The sequence below is a fragment of the Nannobrachium achirus genome, assembly GCF_963921795.1.
Source record: "Nannobrachium achirus genome assembly, chromosome: 1".
In the NCBI taxonomy this organism is placed as follows: Eukaryota; Metazoa; Chordata; class Actinopteri; order Myctophiformes; family Myctophidae; genus Nannobrachium; species Nannobrachium achirus.
Genome location: NC_137810.1, coordinates 54,923,771 through 54,940,578, shown reverse-complemented (window position 1 = coordinate 54,940,578; position 16,808 = coordinate 54,923,771). Strand labels below are relative to the sequence as shown.

General features: G+C 43.4%; 1 protein-coding gene across 4 annotated transcripts in view; it reads left to right on the top strand.

The window, feature by feature from the left end:
- Positions 1–15,801, top strand: part of gatad2ab (GATA zinc finger domain containing 2Ab) — a 48,169-nt gene extending 32,368 nt beyond the window's left edge. For all 4 annotated transcript variants that reach the window (XM_080734806.1, XM_080734808.1, XM_080734807.1 and 1 more), the window contains 9 exons: positions 4,294–4,417; positions 5,383–5,514; positions 7,525–7,596; positions 7,910–8,026; positions 8,290–8,490; positions 8,953–9,196; positions 10,376–10,815; positions 11,157–11,391; positions 12,890–15,801. In XM_080734806.1, coding sequence (XP_080590932.1) covers positions 4,294–4,417; positions 5,383–5,514; positions 7,525–7,596; positions 7,910–8,026; positions 8,290–8,490; positions 8,953–9,196; positions 10,376–10,815; positions 11,157–11,391; positions 12,890–13,023 — 1,699 coding nt within the window. In that variant the 3' untranslated portion in view covers positions 13,024–15,801. The remainder of the gene's footprint in view (positions 1–4,293; positions 4,418–5,382; positions 5,515–7,524; positions 7,597–7,909; positions 8,027–8,289; positions 8,491–8,952; positions 9,197–10,375; positions 10,816–11,156; positions 11,392–12,889) is intronic.
- Positions 15,802–16,808: the final 1,007 nt, after the last annotated feature.

The window sequence follows — 16,808 nt, the reverse complement described above, 5'->3', positions numbered from 1 at the left end:
ACTGAGAATTTTTATTCCTGGTAAATTGGGAGGGGTCATTTGGTCTCATGCAGCAAATGTATAATTTTTAGGGGGGCAATAATGCAGCCTGAATCAAACGCTACATAACGAGATTATCAAATATTGGCCAAAGTTTAAGCAGTCCAGTCCCTCATCGCCGGTGGCTTTGAAAAGAATGTCTGCACTGTTTCTTGAGTTGAGTAGCCATTGTATAAAATGGTAAATGGTGCATTTTTATATAGCACTTTTTATCCAAATCGCTTTATGTGCATTTACATTTACCCATTCACACACACATTAATTGAGTAGCCATTGTATAAATTGTGGTAAATGGTGCATTTTTATACAGCACTTTTTATCCAAAGCGCTTTACATAGATTGTGCATTTACATTTACCCATTCACACACACATTAATACATCGATGGCAGAGGAAACCATGCAAGGCACCACATTGTGAGCAATTAGGGGTTCAGAGTCTTGCTCAAGGACACTTAACTCTGGGGGAATCACGGGAACCTTGCGGTTCTCATCCGGCCACTCTACCCCTGAGCCACTGCCGCCCCACTCTGATGTCTAATTCATCATTACTGTATTAGTCAATGTGACGCTTTGAACTTGGAGTTTGAGGCGTGCAGAAACACTGGACCTTACATAACCAGGCTGGTGCGTGTTGTTGTGATACTTAGTTGTATAAGCTGCTGTCAGCTGAGCAGTAGAACACACCACGTCTCAATGGAAGGCTAGTGCCTCTCAGTTGTTGGACCCCTGAAAGCAGTGTTGTTTTTGACACAGCAAATTTTGATGTAGTTTTAGTCAGTCTTTTGAATAAAATGTCATTTAGTTTTAGTCATAATTTAGTCACCCGAAAAGTTTTAGTTTTAGTCTAATTTTAGTCGACTAAATATAAGATTTTAGGCGACTAAATCTACAGTTGATTTAGTCAGCTAAAATGTATTTTGGCAGGCCTTGATGGCATTGTAATGACTGATTTTACACTTGGTTGTCTGCTGAAAATAGCAGATCTACAAGCTCATAGCTTGTAGATATGCTATTTTCAGCATGCAATACCTGAGAGCAACATAAAACCACTAGTCTTTTCCACTAGTCCCTCCCTAATTTTTTAGTCTAGTTTTTATTTTGTTGACGAATTGTCAATATATTTAGTCTTAGTTTTAGTCATCACAGCTTAGTTTTTATTTCGTTTTTATTTCGTTTTCGTCAGTTTTTTTCCTTTTTTTTTTTTTAAACATCTTTTTTGACCTCTTTTTGTCTACTAGGCATGATCGCGATCATGAAATTGCATGTTTGACCCCCATACCAACCCCATCTTTCAAACATGGCAGCCATGTTTGTTTACATTTGAAGAAAACATAATGGCTGCTATCTCATGAATGCCTCAACGGCTTTCCAAGCAGATTTTTTTATTTGAAAGCTGTGCGTGCACTCACTCACGTGGTGCATGGGCGTGATCCGTGCACTATGAATTACATGGAAGTCTATGGAGACTTGTGGCATCCAGGGACTTTGGCAGCCATTTTTAAAATGCAGCAAAGGAGTTAACATCAATAACAGTTTAGGAGAGAAAAAGGTATATTGAGTGCTGCTGGGACATCTAGGCTCAGGTCAAATGTGGTCAGTTTATCCTCTTTGTTAGAGAATTATTAGCCTAATTGTACAGTTGCTTCTAACTGTGTCATTGTTTATGGCAGGGGTTTTCAAAGTGGGTGACTGGGCACCCTGGGGTGCCGTGACAGCAGTCCAGGGGTGCCGCGAGATAATTTCATAATATTTGGAATTTATTTGGACACTTATATTTAGTATCATTTTAAACTTGACGTACAAAGTTATTTTCAGTCAGTTCTAACCAAAATGGCTATTATCTCAACGTTTTCCTCGCAACATAATCACTAAGATATCGTCACTGTCAGGTAGAAACCTCGTATCTCCAAGTTTCAAATGTGTACTTCTTTTGCCCTGCTTCATCATACAAGACTGTCGCACAAAACCAGTGAAAACAGCCGATCTACAAGCACACAGCGAGGCGCGCGAGGCGTTGTGTGCTTGTAGATCTGCTGTTTTCACTAGTTTAGTACATTTTATAGATGATAAATACAAAACGAAAGGTTCTGGCCATACAAGGTTTCCACCCGACAACGACGATATGCTATAAATATAAGGTGCTGGGAATGAAAATTATAATGTAGGGGTGCCTCGGATTAAGAAAATATTTATGGGGTGCCCTGAGACAAAAACGTTTGGGAACCCCTGGTTTATGGTGTGGGTGGCCAATACATGTTTTAACCCTCGTACCCAGAGTGACCGCAACATTTTCTCTGACAACTTCATATTAAACTGTTGTCCCCCGAATATCGGCATGAGGGAGCATTATGCTCGCTGATGTCTGTGTGCCTGTCAAAGTAGCCTGCTTCCCACTGATCAGTGTAATGTATAATTTGTAATGGTACATCTGCTCATAGCTGAAGAATCACTAAATACTGTACATAAAGAGAGTATTGGTTTTAAACCATTTGAAGTGGTTTAGCAGGCATATTTCTCTGCCTACATTTGAGTGAGAAACTGAGCATCAGGGACATTCTGTTGTTGTGGGGGGGGGGGGGGGGTCCCTGCTTCATCTCTCTCTCAACTAAGGGGTCCACGGCCTGAAAACGTTGAAGACCCCTGGTCTAGGAAGTTGTAGCTTAAATGTCGTCTGTCGTAGATCAGTGGCATTTTACCAGAATTATGGAAAACAACATTGTGCCTCTCAAAGTTTATTGGGATTTGTGCTTACCATATCTAAAACTTTTAGGTTGAACGTGTTATGTTTGGCATCATATAAAGTATTATGTTAACTAACATCGGTTAAGTATCACTTGTGTCGTCGGTTTGATAGTAATGCTGATTTCAGCATGCCAGTAGAGTCCAACCTTCATGTTTGTTTTTCCCTGTTCTATCCTCTTCACGAGTCACATAACGGCGTGTTTGTATATATTATGTGGGAGGAGAGTATAGCAAAAGATGAGTGAGCGAGGAGGACGGTGCTTATGGTGGTTGAAGGAGGAGGGTGAAGAATTGAGTGAGTGAGCAAGTTAAGGGAATAAAAGGTGAGAGAGTGAGAGAGGCGGGAAGCAGGGGAGGAGGAGGAGGAGGGGGGGGGGGCAAAGTGGTGACGGACTCAGTGGGTGAACGAGTGAATGTGTACACAATAGGTTGGCTCCTGGCCATGTATTCCCCTCCCCCACCCTGTCACCCTCTCTCTCCAGTGTGTCCTGCGGACTCGTGCTCCACTCTGCTCTGTGGCTCTGGTGTCAGCCGCCGGGAGGGAGGGAAGAACCGAGGCCCAGGCTGAGCCGATCCCACTAGGCCCTAAAGGTCCTTCTCTGGGAGGGGAGGGGTGGAGGCCCTGCCTGGGTGGTAGTCAGACTAGGCCTTAAGCAGAGTTCCGACGCCCCTGGCTTAACAGGCCCTGGACAATTACATAACGGCTCCATGTTGCTAAATGCACGCATACATAACGACTCCCAACATACATGCACGTCACGAACCCACTGAACCCAGCAGGCATGCAGCCATGAACCCCCTGAACCCAGCGAAACATACCTTTATCTTTTACACCTCTGAAATGACTATTTCCTATGAAATGCTACCATAGCCTACCTAACCCATCCCTCTCCACCATCTATACAACCATTTCTAATCCTTAGGATTCTACTTTTTACAAGAACTCTGGTGGAAGCGAACACACTTCTGTCTTTTCACCACCACTTATAGAATCTCCAACACAACTCCTCTACACATAATGAGGATGCATATAGTTTGCCACGTCCCCCTCGGTCTCCTCAAACTGTAGGAAAACCACACTGGAAAGCTACCAGTCTTGATTTTTATCAAGGATTTGTACGTGTCTTCACAACTACCCTTTAAAGAGCAACTCCCCTTTGGCCTTGTCTCGCACGCAGTCCGTGACTATGATCTTGCTATCTGTAGCGGAGAAGAGGGAGTGGGAGGGCCGTCTGCGTTGCCCTTTGCTGAAGATAAGGGGGAGAAGCACGGTAGTGAGGCTCTCACTCCCCACGCCGCCATTACAGCACTATTGATCTCTTTAGATCTGCCCTCCTCATGTGTCCCATTCTGCATCTGTCCCAAGATGGTACAGAAATGTTTATCTAACGCCATCTACTGGACAAAGTACAAAGCTACAAGTTGCTGCATAGGAGTATGCACACTTTGAAGTCGCATCTTAGTGAAGCTCGTAATGATAATATTAATGATTTTGGTTTGTTTCTCCTCAGTGACGTGAAAAGAGAACGGCAGCCCCCGTCACCAGACGATGTGATTGTGCTGTCGGACAACGAACCTTCCAGTCCGCTTATGAATGGGCACTGCTTCGTGAAGACTGACACAGATAAACTTATGGTAAGACCGTTGAATGTATACAAAACGCACATTGATCTAAACACGACCATACACATCAGTCATAACTCTTATACATCAAAAAGGTGTTATCCCAAGCCTTGTTTGATGATGGGTGTTGTGATCTAAAATGCAGAAGCAGAATAACTACAAAAATGTCTGCCACACTCGCAATTAAGTGCTCAAAATAAATACTGGTGTTTTGTTGACTGCATCAGTACATGGGAAATGCCACATTAATCTGCCACCACACAGGCAAAATGTAGATGGTTTCTATCATCTTGTTTTGCTATTGTTAACCTTTTCTGTACAAGGCAACATGTTAAACAGCATAAATGACAGTTAACCTTAGGTTTATCTCATCACAGCCTCATAATTGAGATGTCAACCCATTGTGTCAGACATGTGTTGCTTGTTAAAAGGTTACTTAAACATTAGCATTCTTCTTTACGTGCACATTTGTATGAGCTGACGTTATTATCAGGATGAATGCGTCCTTGGTGTTTGGCGACACAATGGCTACTTATGAACTTTGATGTATCAGTCTGTTACTAAAAGGTCAACCGGCTCCATCAATAAGAATTCAGTTTCACCGTGACATGTTTATTTTGTTATTTTCCTTCTCTATTCTAACACTTCTTTGTAGCTGCAAATATTGAGAGCTTGCACAAAAAAAGAATCTCACCCACTCTTAGACCTGTAATCACGTGATACGACAGTTGATTCTGAACTTCACGTGTGTCTGATAGACACCACATTGTAAAATGGTGCAACCGTGCTGTCGGAGGGAGAAATCCATAAAGATATTCCCAACACCTTGGATAAATCGGACAGCCCCAGGGAATCTGAACATCCTCTGTCTCTGTGTGTGTGTGTGTGTGTGTGTGTGTGTGCGTGTGTGTGTGTGTGTGTGTGTGTGTGTGTGTGTGTGTGTGTGTGCGTGCGTGTACATGCGTGTACGTGTGCAGAAGAGCAGTCCTGAGGAGAGGGAGCGCATTATCAAACAGCTTAAGGAGGAGCTGAGACTGCAAGAGGCCAAGCTGGTGCTGCTGAAGAAACTCCGACAGAGCCAGATCCAGAAGGACAGCGCCGTACAGAAGGTACATGCAGACACGCACAGAACAGGGTAGGAGTTTGATTATACCTGTTAAGGACTGATTCTAGACCAGTAAAGGGCCGGGCGTTTATAGTTACGTATGCTTGATTTTGTGTACGGTTTTGGGCGAGAGAGTACGTACGGTAGATCCGTCGACATGCATAGTTCCTCTCTACGTTATTTACGTGTCGACCGCTAGGGGTGGGCGATGTGGTGATAGTTATCGTTGAGACAATACAATGTCTCCACGATAGGCCTTTTCAGAGGTATCTTATATATCGTGATACAATTGAGGGAGCCTTGTAAAAAAAATCATGTTTAATCGTTAATACAGAGATTCATTGCAGAATTCAATTTAAACCTAATTTTTGTCTAAATCAGTAGTTCTCAAACTTTAAAATGTCAAGGTCTCCACTTAACTCTGACAGTATACAAATGAAACCAAATGGACCCTTACGGGTCCATTTGGTTTTACAGGGGCGGCATAACTCAGGGGTAGAGAAACCGTTATTAGAGAACGAAGGGTTCCCGAAGGGTTCCCAGTTCGAATCCGGGCTCCCCCTGAGTTAATGTCGAAGAGTCCTTGAGCAAGACTCTGAACCCCTAATTGCTCCCGGTGAGTAGGTTGGGGACCTGCATTGGTTTCCTCCGCCACCGGTGTATGAATGTGTGAGTGAATGGGTGAATGTAATGCACAATCTATGTAAAGCGCTTTGGATAAAAAGCGCTATATAAATGCACCATTTACCATTTACCATTCATTTGTATACTGTCAGTTACATACTTGTAAAGTTCAATTTAGACATCCCAAAAGGAACCCAGAGAGTCTAGTTTTTGTCAAGTAACTTGAAAAATAACCACAAAAAAAACAACATGAAAAAGAATCGTGATGAAATCGTGTATCGTGATACAGCTTGAGAAAATATCGTGATATTGTCTTTTTCCATATCGCCCACCCCTACCGACCGCTCTCCGCTCCAATTCTGCTCCCGTTTGGGCCGCACGCCACATGGAGGTGGTTCTGCACAGCACACACGTGTAAACCGAAGCATTTTTATTTAGCCAAAATATGTAGAACCACAGAATTTCTTGACCCGACGACCGACGTGATGTTTGGTAACAGTCTGGACTGGTTCTGCAGCTGCTGTCTGTCGGCAACATTATCGCTGTAAATGCAACTCCGCGAGGGTACAGATTTAACCACCCGGACTGATTAATAATAACAAAACAGTGCACTGCACCCGTCTCACTGTTGGAGGTGTGAGTGTGTGTGCGCGCGCGTTTGTGTGTATGTTTTCTCATGCCAATATAGCCGTTTGAGCCTGTGAGGAGTCGAGACGTCCTCTTCGCCAGTGGTTGCAATGACGTTCCTTTTGTCCCGTTTCTTGCTAAAATATATTTATTGTTGGGACATATTGTTTCAGAACCGCTGTCTTATAAGTAATTTTCCTCACTACTACCACGGTTGACAAAAGTTCGCCACGGGTAGTTCATGCGTACGTACGTTTTTATCGGTTTTAATCCGTCTGGTTGCGTGTTGTCCGTAAGGTTACGTACAGAGACAAAAACGGACAGACCTACGGAGCTAACGGATTAAATCACTCTCCCCCTCCGTTTCTAGTGTAGACTTGCGGTCCTTATGTATTACTATGCATGGTACTTTAGACTAGTCGGGAGATAGCGACCTTCAGGTTGCATACACAAACTTTAGAAGGCAATAGTAGCCAATTAGGAGGGAATATGGGAAATGGGACAGATCCATGTTGATGACATGACTTTAGAGATACCGTGTACCGCTTTGCGTGGTAAGGTGACTCATCCTGGTATGAGGCCTGTCTTACTTTTATTTGTTTGGGCCTTGTGATGACGTTTCTGTATTTAGCCGTAAGGGGGTACCACCTGCCCCAAGTTCCACTGTTGATTTAGTTTGATTGTTTAAGCCTCTGTGAAATGTTTTGGCAGCGAACAACCCCTGAGTGTTGTTCACGCTTCATATTTGTTTTCTTGTTTCCAGTCGACTGGCTCTGTGGCTACTCCTCCTCCTCTGGTAAGAGGTAGCATCACACCAGGCAAAGGACCCCTCCAGGTGAACACCTACTTACCACTACAGCTGCTTATTGTCTCTGCAAACTCTCCCACACGGGTCTATTTTAGCTACAATATTCAGTGGTAGATTCTCTAGTTGTGGTATTCAAGTAAAACCATGGATGAAGTTGTGTGCTGGTTTAGTATACACAGGCATGGGTACCTGTGTCTTCCTTTCTGACCTGAATATGCCTCTTTAATAACACAAGAGGAGAGAAATCGAGGTGTAATAACTTGCTACTTAGAGTTTTTTGTTGCATCAGCTTGGAGAATGCGTTTATTGTTTTAGAAGTAATGTGATGTTATGTTTTCAGGTGTCCGGTCGTAGCTCAGGCACAGTGATCCCTCCACCGTTGGTGCGGGGTGGGCAGCATGTCCCGTCCAAACAGACCTCCCAGGTTATCATGCCTCCCCTGGTCAGAGGTGCACAGGTTGGTGTCAGCTGATGATGACTGATGATAATTGTTACAAGGCAATTGTAATAATAATGTCTGATTTTCTTTATTTGTATTCCAATTCCACTTGAATGTTTAGCCTTTCATACCATCTTTGGATAATGCTCATTGATTACAGAAAGTTAAACTTTTTGTTACATACAGTTGAATTATACCAATGAAATAAAGCTGACTTGATCTGTTCATCTCCCTGCCCTTTTTACCACTGCTCTCTCATCTTGCTTTTGCTTCTTTGTCAGCCCATTGCGGTGACACCTCAGCAGATTGCCAGTCTGCGCCAGCATCAACAGCAGCACAGTGGCTCTGGCCCTCCGCCCCTGCTGCTGGCTCCCAGGGCCTCTGTGCCCAATGTCCAGGTGCAGGGCCAGAGGATCATCCAGCAGGGTCTCATCAGGGTGGCTAATGTGGCCAACACCAATGTCATGGTTAACATCCCCCAGGTGAGAACACAACCCAGTACCCTTGTGGAACACCATTTTCATTGCTAACCATAACCATGGTCTTCATTGAAGACCATTAGTCTGGCCAATGCCACCTGTGCGCTGCAGCTCGCTTTCTGTATCCACTATGTCTGAATAGGCTCTGTTCATTTTAGGTTATTCGGACACGTTGTTTTGATGTGAAACCCTTGGAAACATCCGGTGAAATGTTTACACCACCAGCAGAGTTAAAACGATAATATTACTCCTAATAATCTATTAAAAGAAACTCTGGTGCTTTTTGTAGACTAGCTGTTCTGCTAACAGCTGTTTCCCTGTTAGTTAATGTTTGTTTTCCAGGGCAACCCTTGCATGATTTGGTACTGCATTTGCAATAATAAAGCCCCCTATACAAGTTGTGAATCCCCCTCCTTTTGTCTGTATAACCAGATTAGAAAAACATTACGTGTGCTTTTTGTCCAGGCCTCTCCAACCAACCTAAAGGGCTCGCCAGTGTCGTCCAACTCCAATGAGTCGCCGGCCGCACGGCAGGCAGCTGCCAAACTGGCTCTGCGTAAACAGCTGGAGAAGACCCTGCTGGAAATCCCTCCTCCCAAACCGTCTGCCCCAGAGTTTAACTTCCTCCCATCGGCAGCCAATAATGAGTTCATCTACTTGTTGGGGCTGGAAGAGGTGGTACAGAAACTGCTGGAGATTCACGGCAGAGGTGGGTAGAGCCCCTTCACTCTTAACAAACTGCCCGCCCCGGGTTGTAGTAAATATTCGAAAGTACTGTCTTCAGCAAAATTAGGTTTAAATTGAATTCTGCAATGAATCTCTGTATTAACTCATTTAGTGCCCATGAAATTAACGGATTATAAAGTCCACGATGCCACCTTCAGGCTGGCATCACCGCCGTTATCTTATTTTGAAGGCCAGAAGTCCACAGCGCAATCACTTCCGGTCTGACGTCATCGGGTCGTGCGCCGGAACCGATCCGTGTCCACGTGGAGTTGTGTAATGGCCGACCGGGAGCTTTTATAACTGTGTAACATAAGCGAGCATCTGCCTCCATCCTAGCTTCTAAAGTGTAGTTTTGAGATAATGGACATTAAAGATGAGATCCCCCGTCCACCTCAATGTTATGGATGGGACTATTTTGTGCTCGTGGAGCCGTGATGATGCGAAATCAGCGACGGATTTCGTCTCCGGACCGCCGGCCATTCTTCTCGGTAATGTACTCGCCGTTACAGTAATATATTACTTTTCCCGAGATATCTCGTGAATGGCACTACAGATACTCGAGTACATTTCACGAGATATCTCGGGAATGGCACTAGATGAGTTAACGATTAAACAGGATTTTTTTACCAAGGCTCCCTCAATTGTATAACGATATACGATACCTCTGAAAAGGCCTATCGTGGAGATATTGTATCGTCTCAACGCTGTGTTACAGATTAAACTTGGCTATACTGTATACTTGACAGCTCTATCATCAGTGTTGTGTTAAATTCAGTTTATTTGATTACACATTAAATTAATGTTTATTTGATTACACATTAAATTATTATGTATTTGTTTACACATTAAATTCATGTTAATTTGTTTACACATTATCTTTTCTATTAATATGTAGGATTTATGTTGGCGTGTAAACCTTCAATACATAGTAAACCTTAGCTTTGGCTCTGTAGCTATTTTTCAGTGTACAGTGTACACCAAATCTCTTTGCCTAAAATAGCTGGTCAGCTATTCGGCTATTTTCCACAAATGCTCCCCCCCCCCCACAAGATTTGGTGGCCCCCCTGTAGTAACTCTGAGGACCCTGTGTTGAATACCTATGCTCTAATGGAATCTTGAGTTTAAGCTGCTTTACAACTGAGCCACTTTTCTTATCACACAGGTAATGTGGGCCTGGCTGCGGCATTGGCCAGCACTCTCCCCAAAGAGCCCCACACCTGCGCTCAGTGTAAGACAGACTTTACCTCCCGCTGGCGACAAGAGAAGGCCGGGTCCATCCTCTGTGACCAGTGCATGTCGTCCAATCAGAAGAAAGCCCTGAAAGCCGAGCACACCAATAGGCTGAAGGCAGCCTTTGTCAAGGCCCTCCAACAGGAGCAGGAGATCGAGCAGCGCATCCTCCAACAGGCTAGAGAGGCCGCCTCTTCATCCCCTTCCGTCTCCAAAACCACCTCCTCCCCCTCTTTGTCCAAGAGCGAGCAGCATGCGCTGGTCTCCCAGCAGTACAAACAAGTCAGGGCTGCCATGCAGCAGCAGCAGCAGCAGCAGCAACAGCAGCATAGAGGAACGCCCGTTTCTCGCCACCACTCCACAATCAAACAGGTGAGTGCTGCTAATTTCTAAAGTGACAATTTAAGAACTTTTTAATACCTCTAAAATGACAAATTAAACATTGGCCAACTTGTCAAATATTAGAGGAAGAAATTGTGAAAACATGCTCTGTGAGCATGTAGATCGGCTATTTTCACAATAGAACCGTGTTATACAAAATGTAATGCCTCAACTCTCAGGGTGTGTGTGTGTGTGTGTGTGGGGGGGGGTGTCTCCCGTCCCCAGTTAAAATATGATTATTTTGAGGGTCGCGGCCTGGAAAGGTTGAGAACCACTGATTTAAGGGACTTAATTTCCTGTCCCTTTCTCTCTCTCTCCCTCCCACCCTCCAGAGTCCCGGTCAGCTGTCCCGTAGCATCCAGTCTGTGGTGAGCTCTCGTGGTACGGCCCACTCCTTCTCCTCCTCCTCCCAGCTGCAGAGCGCCGTGTCGGCGGCCGGGCTGGTCAGCAGGCCAGGTAAGCATGCCGCGGCACGCCCGCTGCAGCAGGGGGCAATGGTCAGCGCCACCAGCAGCAGTAACCAGGCCAACATGGCCGCCTGGAGGAAGCAGAGCGGCGGGAACACAGGTAGATAAATGTTGAGACCAGGGCTATAGCCTGAGAACACTCTTCCACTCCGCCACCAGTTCACTCCTTCCGTCTCCCTCATGGGCCTGTCTGTCGCTTCCTCTCACAGTACCTTAAGGTGGCTTCCTTTTGCCTTCCTTTTTCACAGTCACCTCTCGTTCACCAATCCTTGCTCTTTCTTACGTCAGTATCCCTATAGTTTCAGATTGTACGTCTTTATTTTTCATGTCCTAAACTCAGAAGTCGGGAGAGGTAACAGCGTCTTTTATTCTGGGGTGACATCTTTTTATAGACTTCAAATCAGACCGGACAACACTGTCTCTCTCCACCATCTATTTTCTATTGTCCTTTAAACAGTGATGTTTGTCAGTTGTAGTGGTGTACCACCAATTCATTTTTTTTTCACACCATATACGGTTTCTTTGCAGGGAAGAAATGCACATATATTTTTTATAATGAACACATGTTCGTCTTCTATGATCTCTTGTGAATGTGCATATGGTCCGAAACTAGCTTTCTGTGGCAACACATAGTTAATCGGAGCCATTGCAATTTATGAGTGATTGCTATTATCTCACCTATACAAATGCTATCACTATCTCAGTCTTGTGTACGCTAGTCATCTTAGTTTGGGTTCTCTTCTGTAAGCTCTTCTGGGATGTTGTTTTGTTTCCTTCAGTTTGGGCCTGCAAACCTGTTTGTAACTGTGATTAAGGGCTATACAAACACACTTGACATCTGGGAAACTACATCTAGGTGTATGGTCCCCCCACCGTTGGGAGCTTTTTTTATCTGCAATCATGCAAACAGCCTGTCCAACAGGTGAAAGGTTTTAAAATTGCCCCCTATTTTTTGGGTGAATGTTCATATAGTATTTTATTTTTCATATCACTGTGAAACGGCCCTTTTAGAATGAATCTCTGTCACTGTTAACACATCTGCTGCCGTTGACATCTCGGCTCATCAACGAAAGGGTTAATACCATGACGCCGTTGACGGGTCACCTCGTCACTGTTACTGTAAATACATTAAAAGTATTATTACTTACTGTACGTCGCTCCGGTCCAGTTTGCATCGGTAATGTCCGCGATTTGTTTACAACGCACGTTGGGCGTGCACGTGACGTAAAGCTCCTCCATAGCAAATCCATTGAGAGACCCATAAAGAGACTTCATTTACTCAAAGAAATACATTTTGATCTCAACGCTGCTGGTTTACAGTACAAACTGCACTCGGCTGGGCGCGGCCATGACACTTTCATAGAGACACACTGTCATTTGACTAGATGACGTAAACGTTGAAGTAAAGTGATAATCCATCGGCGCAAAAACAACCCCGCCCGGTCCTTCAAAAATAATAGCGGCGGCCTATGGAGGAAGCGGCGCGGCACCAAGGAAAATTCATCCCTTCAAAGTAAGAGGCAGCAGAAGTGTTAAATAGAGAGCTTATAACGTAGATCTTCAAGGTTTTGACCGTCTAATGTGCTTCTCTCTGTCAGGTGTGACCATGGCCTACGTGAATCCCAGCCTGTCTGCGCACAAGACCACCTCCGCTGTGGAGCGTCAACGAGAGTACCTGCTGGACATGATTCCTTCCCGCTCCATCTCCCAGACAGCCAACACATGGAAATAATACAACATGCTTCCTTACTCCCACCATTAACCATCATCACCCCTCCCATTATTAATGATATCAATAATAGTCATTCTCATTATCAACCTAACGGACACTGCATCCTGCCAAAAACTATGCTGGGGAGGATCGACTTTTTGACCAATGATTTAAAAGAAAGAAAGAAAAGGAGAAAGAAAGTCTCTCCACCACCTCTCCCCTTGCTCTTTCCGCCACCATCTTTCTTTTTAATTTCTTCTTCTGAGCCTTTCATCCCGATATGGAGACATATTGAGACAACTCGGGCCTCTGGGATACAAGGATTACTGTATTGTCCTAAGGACTGAGGGTAACTGGAAGGCTTGAACATGGACACATAATAGTACATTCTCAGACCTCACTAGTGTCGCCACTCCTTCCTTTCCCTCCCAGTATGTCAGTTTAACTCTGTTTGCACCAAGAGTTGTTGCAGGGTCACTGCCCTTCCCTGTCTCTGGTTCAGACAGTCAGAGGGTCACTATCACACATACACACCGTGAATGATTCGCCTTACTTCCTACTCCTCTCCAGTCTGAGATGGCTTGGACTCAGGCCCAAAACGGTGGCAGGACCGAACTTAACTTAAGACCTCATGGCAGGGATTGTGGTGGAGCTTTGAGGACCATCCACGAAATACTAAGAACTTGCTTCAGCTTTGCAAAAATGAATATAATCAAATGACTGTAAAAAGAAAAAAGAAAAAAAAAAGAATATTCTCTATCCGCACACAGATGGCCTCTTCTCCTTAACCTATGGTGTGTAGTTGAGAAGCAGACTTGGTGTGTCGGGTCATTTTGTATGGCTGAATGTTAGAATTTTTTGTCTTCTTTCTTCTGTAAGTCATATACTGTGTTGAGATATTGTGCTCCCTGATATTTTGGAAGTGGCCTCTTGTTGAGGCCTGAATTGAAAGGCTAATGTTACTGTTGAGGTGGTTTTACATCTGCTGGGTTACGTGTTTTAGCCTAGTTTTAAAGAGTTTTCTAAGATGAAGTTAAAATACAGATTATGGTTTCACTGACTAATGTAAAAAAGAAAAAGAAAAAAAAAAGATAAAACACGGCCATATGTTTGGAGGAGTATTCTTCTTGAATATTGTTAAAACCTTCCAAAGAACTAGTGGAGCCCAAATGGAATCCCTTCTACTAGAAGGCTTCTAGTTTTATTTGAACCCTCTCTGGATATAAAGATGAATTCATGCTAAACGGAGAGGGTGTAAGTAATGTCATATTTTATGACATTGATTTGCTTTTAGTCATAGGTTGTGGTGCATTATTTTTCTTCTATAGACAAACTCTGTCTCTGGGTTTATTTATAGGGTCACGTTAGTTAAGATATACGCTTATGCCCTGAGTTTGAATGGATCTTCTTCACTTTAGACTTTGTTTTTCCTGTGTGTCCAGTTGTTCCTAAGCACCCTTTAATTGGTCTAAAAGAAGCTGGACAGCTTTCAGAATGTAGTTATGCAAAAACCCCCCTATAGCAACAAATGACATGGATTTATTAGTCTTTCTTTTACATTGAAGTGTGTATGATTTATGTCCGATCCTTAAAATGAGCTATCTATGCCGTTTCACGTAAGCTGTGGTTCTATAAGCAGCAGCACAGGATAAGCTAGTGGTGAAAATAAAATCTCTAATATATAGCAGTGACATACTCTATGCCTACAGAACTTCCATTATTATTATTTTTTAGAACAGAGTATTGTCGTCTTGTTCAGGTGTCATAGAGGATGTTCAGTTGCTGTACTCTCAACCACTTTCACACTACACTGACTTTCTCACAAAGAAAAGCAGGAACACAAGTAAAATGAATTGGTAATTATAAAACAAAAAGCAGTGCATTTAATTTGTGTTGTAAATCATGTTCTTACACAGGCATTGTTCCGCCGAGAACATCTGGAGTTGTGTGATCATCGTCCAAATTTCAGATCCGGCCATTAATTGTACTGACAGGGGACATTGTCAGTATGGAAGGTGTCTGCAGTTTGTTTTTAATTGCACCAAGCTATATTCCATCTCCTTTTACATTCAAACAATCGAGCTGATCATCATCACCCATTATTTTATGACCAGAAACCCTGGGGTCTTGTCTCCCAATGTCCCATTCCTTATGTTGTAACGGATACAATTTCACAAAGAACTGGGGCCCTACTTGTCTGCAGTGCCTGTAGCATTAAGGGCCATTCACAAAAAGCACCATACGCTACACTATACTTACGTTATAGTTGTAGTGTGGAGTTGGAGCCATTTTTAAAACAATATGTTTATAGTTAAAGTGCTTGGTGTGGAGAGCCGATTAGGCTTTGTGCTAGGACATGACACACTGTAGGTCTATATATATTATTTCACGTCCTGTGGTTTATCTCTCAATAAACCAGGGTTACATTGAGGACGGTGCAGCAGTGTACAATTCTCAATAAAAATATGTGTTATGTGAACGGAGATCGGATGAATTCAGCCATCTGTGCACTAGTTAAGTCTTTCTTTATGAAAGTGGTATCTGCAATATTCCAGATGATCTGTGTATTGCACATTGTCTGCAAGCCTACAGTGCCCGTGCCCTGCTTAATGTAACCCTGTGCTTTTCTGACTACTGCCTGTTGCTGCTGTCTGACAACGAGAACACCATTCCGTTTTCTTGGGGTGCCAGCACTGTCAAATGCAATTTGCAACCCTGTTGAAAAAGAAAGTGTACAAGAAATGTTTGTTTTTTGGGTTTTTTTCTGCTCTATCAAGTAATAATAATAAAACTAATTCTAACCCCTTACTTGTATCTGCTCCACATGCATTGCTTTCCATTTCCTAACATTGACTTTGTTTCTGAGTCACAGGGGAGATCACAGCTCCCCGTCACATGCAAGATCAACCTCTGCAAGCCAGGGCTAAAGTTTTGACACACAATACATTTAAGCCCCCATTTTTATTATCTTCCAATTCATTAATTCATCTCATTGCTCTGTCATCGATGTTGGAAGTAAATAAAACCTCACTGTTTGAACTGAAAACCAGTGGAATTTCAAAATGTCTATTACAATGGTGTCTAGAACGTCTTAACAGTGCAAGTAGTTTTTGTCCAGTATTCAGATGTTGGATAATGGACATGATTTGACACTTTGGACTCTATACAGTATATCAATGCCAATATAACTTACATTTCTTGGCTCAATTTCAGAGGCTAACTACTATATCTTTAAGTGCTCGGACCGTTGCAAATCTTAGTTCTAACATTGATCCAGTTGTAAACTAATGGTTACGATAGGACAATTGGGCTGTTTCCAACTACTTGATTTAAACATAGCTTGTGCCCTTTTTTCCAATATGTTTTGGGGCTTTCTATGCCTTTATTGACAGACAGTAGATGGACAGGCAATGGGGATAGAGACGGAGAGAGACGCAGCAAACCTGGATTGGCTTGAGAATCGAACCAGCGACCCGCTGCAGGCTACACAAAGCCTATGTATATGTGCCTAGACAAGTAGGCCATCGGGGGCACATAGCTTGTGCTTTTGATTTTTCCATTCCAATCGTTGCTATAAATTAATACACATACTTTCCCACTGAACAAGAAGAACAACACATGCAAAATATTGTGCACAGTATAACTTTTTCACTGCAGCCATATTGACAAATTAATAGGGTAATGTTACATCCTGCACGTGTTGGCAATTATAGCTACTATTTAATGGTGTGTTCCATTCAGGTAAACAGACAGAATAAGGGTGCTGCTATTGTGCATGTTGGCTAAATGGAAAAGCTCTGCTACAC